This window comes from Rhinopithecus bieti, unplaced genomic scaffold, assembly GCF_001698545.2.
Source record: "Rhinopithecus bieti isolate Rb0 unplaced genomic scaffold, ASM169854v2 scaffold_56806, whole genome shotgun sequence".
Lineage (NCBI taxonomy): Eukaryota > Metazoa > Chordata > Mammalia > Primates > Cercopithecidae > Rhinopithecus > Rhinopithecus bieti.
Genome location: NW_016823424.1, coordinates 1,537,737 through 1,546,664, shown reverse-complemented (window position 1 = coordinate 1,546,664; position 8,928 = coordinate 1,537,737). Strand labels below are relative to the sequence as shown.

General features: G+C 53.0%; 1 protein-coding gene across 4 annotated transcripts in view; it reads left to right on the top strand.

Moving 5' to 3' along the window:
• The window catches only part of ACVRL1 (activin A receptor like type 1), a 17,926-nt gene extending 11,612 nt beyond the window's left edge, over positions 1–6,314 (top strand). For all 4 annotated transcript variants that reach the window (XM_017861542.1, XM_017861543.1, XM_017861541.1 and 1 more), the window contains 2 exons: positions 1,966–2,096; positions 3,742–6,314. In XM_017861542.1, the coding sequence (XP_017717031.1) occupies positions 1,966–2,096; positions 3,742–3,876 (266 nt within the window). In that variant the 3' untranslated portion in view covers positions 3,877–6,314. The remainder of the gene's footprint in view (positions 1–1,965; positions 2,097–3,741) is intronic.
• Positions 6,315–8,928: the final 2,614 nt, after the last annotated feature.

Here is an 8,928-nt window from a genome sequence, read left to right as displayed (position 1 = left end):
AAAGAATAAAATAGTTTCCAGTTGTTGAGATAATCTAAGTATTTAGAACAATATCTAAAGCTAAATATTAGTGGCCGTTATTGCTGTAGATAGAATGAGTGCCTGACCTCATATTGTCCCCATTGTACAGTTGAGGAGATGGGGGCACAGAATGACAGCGGGCTTGAGCAGCATCAGGGTCTGAAACCCGCCAGTCTGCTCCGGGGCCAGTGCTCATCATCACTGTGTGCACTTAAACCTCTCTGGCCTTTGATTTCTTCATGCACACAATGCATGTGAGTGCCTGCACTGCCTGCTTATTGCTGCCTCATTGTTACTGTGGGTTGCCACAGGGGACTGATTTAGAGGGATTGCGGCAGGTAGAGGGACCTGCCCCGGGCAGCCCTGTGGTTGATGCTCTCTCAGCCCTGGGGTGGATGGAGGATGGGTGGGTCTTCTAGACTGGTGGGAACATTGTCAACCTTTGAGGAGGCTGTCCATGGTGAGGGACTTCGAGGAGTCTTGACAGGTTGGGGGCAATCCTCAGGATATGGCTAGAGCCCTGCTTCTTGGGGACAAGGATGTCCTCATTTCCTGAGTATCTACTAGGAGCCAGCCCCATGCCAGACTTCATTTGTCCTCAGTGGTCATCGACTGAAAACAGAGGCTGTGGTGTCACCAGTCCCTTGGGGAGACTCATGAGGCGCTTAAATTCCTTAAGACTCTGGGCATGAACTGCCAGAGTGGGCTCTAAGGAGACTGGGATCAGGGGAAAGGGGAACCTGAAAGAAGCCAAGGCTCTTTGGACCAAGCTGCAGGGCAGAAAGGAAAGGCTGGGAGAGGCTGCCTGGGGCGGAGGGGGAAGCTCCATCAGCCCCACACGGACTCGCGGCACATTATAAACACTGTAATCTGGTGTCAGCCCCGGCACTGATTAAAGGCCCATTAGACACACTCAGGCCTCTGTGCAGCACTGATTAGGGCGTGAGCAGCACAGGGGCCGGCCTGGAAGCTGGCCATGGGGAGAACAGCTGGCGAAGGCTCTATCGAGGTTGCGGCCTGTGTGGCCATGGCCCCCAGCCTCAGGCTGGGAAACAGGATGGGGCACAGGGCTGTCTGCAGCTCCACAGGCATTGTTTTCAGAAAGCTCCTACTAAAAACTGTGAACTTGGGATACCAAGAGGAGGGGGTCAGTGCTGGCTGCAGGAGTCAGCAGAGGCCTGTGCCATCGCTGACGCTGGGTGATGTTATGCGGACCTGGGTGAAAATAAGTGCAGCTTGGAGGTCAAGAGCACATGCTTTGCTGTTAGACTTTGTGGGCTTAAATCCTAGCCCTGTCACTTACTATCTGTTGATCTTAGACAAGTTTCTTAAACTCTCTGGCCTTCATTTCTTGGCTTATGAAGTGGAGCTAATAGTATTACCTACCTCATAGGGCCGCTGTGAGGATTTCATGCAGAGCTCTTAGGATAGCACCTGGCACACAGTGCTCAGTAAACCTTTGGTGTTATTATTATCAGGCATGTGTGATAGTTGGGGCCTGCGAGCAGTCCCAGGCACTGGGTGGAAGGCAACTGAGGAAAGACTGGGACAAGGCTGGCCTAGGAATCCGAGATGGATTTGAGTCTTGCCTCTGCCATTACTAGCTGTGGAACGTTGGGCCCCACCTTTCTGAGCATCAGTTTCTTCATCTGCAAAATGGATGTAATACTAGTAGCCACCCCATAGGGCTATTGTGAGGACAAACAGGATAAAACACGTAAAGTATTTACAGCAGAATACCTGGCACATGCCAAGTGCAAAACAAACGGCAGTCATTAGTATTAGTTAGAAACACATTTATTGAATTATACTGTCCCTCTCAGGGACATGTCCAGGCCACTGGTTTCTGGCTGTTGGGATGGAGGATAGGAAAGGCTCTCCTCTGGGTGGTATTGGGCCTCCTTGGGGTCCCAAGGGATTGTCCCCTCCATTGTCCATTTGCAGGCATCGTGGAGGACTATAGACCACCCTTCTATGATGTGGTGCCCAATGACCCCAGCTTTGAGGACATGAAGAAGGTGGTGTGTGTGGATCAGCAGACCCCCACCATCCCTAACCGGCTGGCTGCAGACCCGGTGAGGCCTCTACTGGGACTAGGATGGCGTGGGGTGGTGGCTCACGGCTGGGATTTCTGGGCCCAAGAACTTGTGTCTGAGGCCTCTGCTTCATCGCAGGTAGATACTGGGTGTCCTGGTTAGGGCACCTTTCTAGGTACTCCCTCTTTCAACCCTGGCCCATGCTCCCTGCCCCCAGGGCCATCTGGTCATTCTGAGAATTTAAGAACCTTCACCTTCCTTGTGAAAAGTCAGAGGCTCTCTGTGGCTGTGTGTGTGTGTGTGTGTGTGTGTGTGTGTGTGTGTTTGAGAGACAGGGTTTTGTTTGCTCTTGTCACCCAGGCTGGGGTACAGTGACCCAATCATAGCTCACTGTACCCTCCAACTCCTGGGCTCATCTGATCCTCCTGCCTCGGCCTCCCCAGTAGCTAGGTGTAGTGCACACCACCACACCCGGCTAATTTTTAAAATTTTTTGTAGAGACAAGGTCTTTTATGTTGCTCAGGCTTATCTCAAACTCTTGGGCTCAAGTGATCCTCCTGCCTCAGCCTCCCAAAGTGCTGGGATTAGAGGTGTGAGCCTGCACACCTGACCACTGTGGCATTTTTGTTGCTGTTTGTCTTTGTTTGTTGCTGTTCTGCTGTTGTTTGTCCTTGTTTTTTCTCAAAACACTTCACTTATACAAAGACACACACACGTGTATCAACACATACAAGCATGAATATCCTTCTGAAGATACACTCACAGATATATACACATGCACATATACGCCAGACTGTTGGCCCCGTGAGGACAAAGAATGTGTCTTTTGCTCACCCTTATATCCCTGTTACCTATCATAATATTTGGCTCACAACAGGTGCTAATAAATATATACTGAAATAATGAATATATTCTATACATGTATACATATATGTATACATAGACATACATTTCTGTACAACATACATATCCACAAAAAGTCACATGTATGCATTCCTGTATACACACACACACACACACACACACACACTCACTTTCAGGAGCCAGAAGTGGGGCCAGCTCATTCCAGGCCCTGAGATGGGTTGGTGAGCTTCTTGGGATGGGTTGCTCCCTGGACACTTGCATTTTTAGGGTAGTTCCCACTTCTCAAACTTCCACAGTCCCCTGGGCCCAGCCATGGCTGATGGAGGGGCTGAGAGACACTGCCCTCTGCACTGGGGCCTTAGCCTGTGGATGGGGATGTGGGAGCCCCCAGGCTTGAAGAATCTGCCCCTTCCTGTGGATCTTGGCAAAGGTGGGGATGGGGGTAAGGTATTTCACAGACACTGCTAGCCCAAGGGGGCTTGAGTGCTCCTGAATATCTGAGTTCTCTCTTTCTGTCCTCCCTGTCTTTCTCCATCCTTTCTCACTCTACTTTCTTCCTCTTCCATTTTTTATTTTTTGTCATCCTCTGTTCTCCCTTTCACTGCTTGTCTTTCCTCTCACTCTCCTTTCCAATGCTCTCATCTCCCTCCTCTCATCCTTTCTCTCCTGCTTATGTCTTTCCATTACTGGCTATCCTCCTCATCTCCTTCTTTCCATCTTCTCTGACCCACCTCCCTCTGCATCTCTCTCCCAACCCCCTCCTCTCCTCTGCTTCTCTCCCTCTGCCTCCACTCCTCTGAACCTCTCTCCCAACCCCCAGGTCCTCTCAGGCCTAGCTCAGATGATGCGGGAGTGCTGGTACCCAAACCCCTCTGCCCGACTCACCGCGCTGCGGATCAAGAAGACACTACAGAAAATTAGCAACAGTCCAGAGAAGCCCAAAGTGATTCAGTAGCCCAGGAGCACCTGACTCCTCTCTGCCTGCAGGGGGGTGGGGGGTGGGGGGTAGTGGATGGTGCCCTATCTGGGTAGAGATAGTGTGAGTGTGGTGTGTGCTGGGGATGGGCAGCTGCGCCTGCCTGATCAGCCCCCAGCCCACCCAGCCAAAAATACAGCTGGGCTGAAATCTGATCCCCTGCCGTCTAGCCTGCTCAAAGCGGCAGGCTCCCTGACGCCTGGCTTTCTCCCCACCCGCTATGGCCAGCAGGGTGCAGCCCCTACCACTCCCAGGACAGGATGCAAAAGAGGCTCCAGAGTCAGAGTGCCAAGCCAGGGAATCCCAGTCCCAGACTCAGAGCCTGGGCCTGCACTTTGCCCCCGACCCTTGATCAACCCCACTGCCCCACCAGAGCTGCCAGGGTGGCACAGGGCCCTGTCCAGCCCTTGGCACACACTTCCCTGCCAGGCCTCAGCCTCTGGCACAAGCTCCAGAGAGCCAGGGCCCATCAGTTTCTCTCCGTGGGTTTGTATCTCAGTTCCATGATGCCTTGGGCTTTCTGTCTCCTCAACAAGAGCGCAGCTTGCTGAATGTCAGCTGCCTGGGAGAGCTGGGGCCTGAGTTACTAGGGCATTAAAACCTAAGAGGTCCTACTGAAGATGTGGCAGGATCACAGGCCAGTGGAGAAGGGGCAGGTCAGATGGGTAAAGCCCAGGACTTTCAGATTAACTGAGAGGATGTCGAGGCCAAGCATGGCAGGGGTGTCAGGAGACCCAGGTCTGACCCCGGGTGTTTGTTCCATGTGACAAAAGCAGTCCTGTATCAGGACCTTTTCTTTTCTTTTTTCTTTTTTTTTTTTTGACACGGAGTTTCACTCTTGTTGCCCAGGCTAGAGTGCAGTGGCATGATCCCGGCTCACTGCAACCTCTACCTCCCAGGTTCAAATGATTCTCCTGCCTCAGACCCCCAAGTAGGTGGGATTACAGGCACGTGCCACCACGCCTGGCTAATTTTGTATATTTAGTAGAGATGGGATTTCACCATGTTGGCCATGCTGTTCGTGAACTCCTGACCTCAGGTGTTCCGCCTACCTCAGCCTCCCAAAGTGCAGGGGTTACAGGGGTGAGCCATCGCGCCCGGCCAGGACCTTTGTTTCTTATCTACATATTGGAAGATTTGGTCCTAATGTCCTTTGAGGCTTCTTTAGCTCTAGTTCTCTGACATTTCAGCCTATATCGGAGCTAACTTCCTCAGTCTCATCTATTACTTATGCTCCAGCCCCTGACAATTTGCCTCAAGATGGGGGTTTGAAAATAACTTTACCTGACTCAAGGAGTGTCTGGAGCACCTCCTAGTCTAAGTCTCCAAGCTCCAATTCTTGCCTAAAACCATGCCAGTGGCCACCCTTGGGCTCAGACAGCTCTGGGCCTTTTGACCACAAGCCAGCCCCTCGGTCCTCTCTGTGGCATAGTCTTCTGTGCCCTAGGACCGCAGGGCGGTTTCCTCTAAGTCTTCCAAGGTCAAAAGAAATTTGGCTCCATCCAAGAAGCCTCCAGCTCCCCTACTGGCCCCTGGCTCAGGCCCACACCCCTGGCCAGGCCCAGAGAGTGTGTCTCAGGAGAATTCAATAGCTCTAGAGAATCACACAGAGAGTCTGGCATTTGGAAATGTCAAGGATGTATGTATGCTCACGTATGTAGCAGGTTGCCCTGGCCCCTGGGTACAGGGAAGTGGGTTGGAGGGGAACTTGAGGAATATAAGGAGCAGGGGTGGGGACTCAGGCTACGGACAAGGACAGCCCTAAGATTGGGAAGACCTGGCCTAGTAGTCCTCAAACCAGGGACAGGGAAGTGAAGAAAGCTCTCCTCGCTCCTGCTGTAATGACCCAGAGTAGCCTCCCCAGTCTGGCATCTTACGTGTGTCTTCCACCATCCTCACGGTGGCACTTTTCTAGGCCTGTCTCCCAGCATTGTGCAAGGCTCAGAGGAGAACCAGGAAGTGAAACTGGGTGAAAACAGAAAGCTAAATGGATGGGCTAGGTTCCCAGATCATTAGGGCAGAGTTTGCATGTCCTCTGGTCACTGGAATCCACCCAGCCCACGAATCATCTCCCTCTTGAAGGATTTTATTTCTACTGGGTTTTGGGACAAAATCCTGCTGAGACCCCACAGCCAGAACCTGAAAGCAGTAGCTCCCCAAAGGCTGGAAAATCCCTAAGAGAAGGCCTGGGGCAGGAAGTGGAGTGACAGGAGACAGGTAGAGAGAAGGGGGCCCAATGGCCAGGGAGCGAAGGAGGTGGTGTTGCTGAGAGCAGTCTGTACATGCTTCTGTCTGAGTGCAGGAAGGTGTGGCAGGGTCGAAATTACACTTCTCCTACCTGGAGACACTGTTTGTGGGAGCACTGGGCTCATGCCTGGCACACAATAGGTCTGCAATAAACCATGGTTAAATCCTGAGCTCCAGAGTCTTCCCAGGCCAATGCCTCTGCAGTGGCCCGTCCCAGAGGTCCAGATAGAACCAAAGGGATCGGGGGAGGAGAGGGGCCCAGGATACATGCCCAGCTTTGCCCTTACACAGGTCACAGTTTCCTCACACCCCTGCTCAGACCCCCGCGGGGGCCCAAATCTCAGTTCCTACCCCAGATTGAGAGCAGCCTGATCGCCGCGCCTGCCACGTCGCCCTCTGCTGGCGGAGGGCTGCCCAGCGGCCGCCGCGGGTCCCCACACAGGGACAGCGGGCCTTTCCCGGCCGGGTGGGACAGCCTTCCCCGCCCCCGGGCGCCAGCGTCCGTGTGCTCGCTGACCTGCTGTTCTGCAGGGACTGTCCCCCGAACAACACACCTAGCAAAGAGCTTTCTGCTTCCAAACCGGCAACTTGGACGCCCCCTCAATTCCTTGTTCTCACTTCCCTTCTCAAATGGGGTCCCCATCTTGCCAGCAGTCAGTCCCCATTCCCAGCATGGGAAGATCCCCTTCCCTGGGGACCTACCTTGTCCTGGGATCAGAAAGCACTTCACACACATCCCATTCTCACCCCCGGAAAATCGGGGCGGGGACATGCCGTGGGGGAGGCAGGTACTAAAAGAAGCTGAGAGGGTCCTGGCCTGTGGGACTGCCCAGCCTAGAAAATCTGTGCCTTTGTGCTGGATGTCCTCTTCAGGAAACACGGGGAGGGTACACCTTACACCACAGATGACCTTGTAGCCCCTTGCACCCCCAAGGCAGCCTCATGCCTGGAACCTCCTACCCTGGGTTCATGGATCCCCACACAACACAGTGTCTTCCCAGAGGATTGGGGCACCCGGCCTCAGACCAGCTTTGAGGAAATAGGAGCCTTGCTAGCATCCGGCAAAGGCAGCCTTTCCCCTCCCCCTGTGCCTGCCAGACTCTGTCCTTATGTCCTCCCCATGGTGTACAGACTATGGTTGGAGAGTTGGGAGAAGGGCAGTGGGGAAATTGCAGAGAAAGGGGTATGTGAACGCTGAGCAGGATCTGTGGCAATATTGGCTCACTGCTCTCCAGTTCTTGCGAAGAGCCCTTGGGAAGTCACCCTGTCTGAGCCCCTGCCTACAAGTAGACCTCAGGGAACCTGCCTGCCTTTGGAGGAAAAAAAACCCACTGCTCCCTTTGCTTCTCTACAGCTTTGCCCTGACTTCCTCGGGGACCCCAGGCCCCAGTTTCCCTATCTAGACAAAGAGGGAGAGGACCATCTGTGTGGTATCACTCTGAGGGGTGATAGGTGCCATAGCATGCCACAGTGGGGCTGAGGGTAGCTCCTGGAGCATGAGCCTTGATGTGGAGGGCCACCCCTTCCCCTGCCAAGGCCTCACCAACAGTTCTCCTCTCCACCCTCCAAGGCACCATCCTCCCTCAGTCCTGCCTTGCACCAGCCTCCAAGGAGGGTGCTGTTTCCTCCATATCCTCACCAACATTATGATCAACAGCCCAAGAGATGGCAAAGTCCTCACACCTAGAAGTCCCTGTCCTGGGGGTGGAGTAGGGGGTGCACGTCCTGTGTCCAGTCTCCCAGGGCTGGGACTGATGCTAGCTGTGCAATCGTCACTCTGGGTGGGCGACTCTTGGAATGAGCTGCTTCCACCAGGGCCACATTCAGTTTGCTCGAAATAGAGACAGAGGGCTTCTTGACTTTGCATATGATTTGCATAATGTCATAGACACACAGTCTATTTTCAGGCAGTTTTCAGGTTAAAGTGTTGTCACTGCTGCCCTGCAGGGTGTCATGTCTGGATGAGTCTCTTCTCTGTTCTTTCTCACCCACCCACTCTTACTGACCTACATCCCCAGCTCCAGGAGCGAATGGTGAGGCAGGGGGAGAGTGGGGTTGTCCAGGGAGACACATGGGTAGGGAAATAAAGGGAATTTCCTTATTACCAGCATCACCAGAAACAGAATCTGGTTGCTCAAGGGCAACTAATAGGCAGAGGGTAAGGAACAGGAAGCCAGGTAACCCATCTTCTGTTCTGCACAAACCCTTCCCACCTCTCCTACCAGGAGAACAGCCAGTTCCTGTTTCTCTATTCAGTCTTCTGCTGGTTTGAAGAAAGATGTCTAGATAGATAAACCTGTTTCTTTCAGCCACCCATAAAGCCTTGCTTGGCCCAGACATCCCTCATGGGCATTTATTTTCAGTGCTAAGATTAGATCTTCACCTCTTGGGAAATCTGACCTGCAGTCTATTCCTCTCCTGGGAGCCTTATCTCAAAGATAAGGATCCTAGTCTCATGATCAATATTTTTGGAGCACCTGGCACACAGTAGGAGGTCAGTCAGTGCTGCAGTCCCCTCCTCTTCTTCATCTAGAGGTCTGTAACAAGTACCTCATTGTCCCAGACCTGGATGCTCGATCACACACCAGCCTCTGAAGGCTCAGATGCAGAAACAGACTTACAAGGGCCAGTTGAGGTGACTGTCACTAAGTTATCTGGGACCTTGGCCAGTTGCGTGGCCTCTTCATCTGGAAAGGAGGGGGACTGGTGATTGGTGGAGACTAGGGGCAAAGACAATTCCCATATTATAGCTTGAGCTGTTTGGCGACCTTCCTTGATCACAGA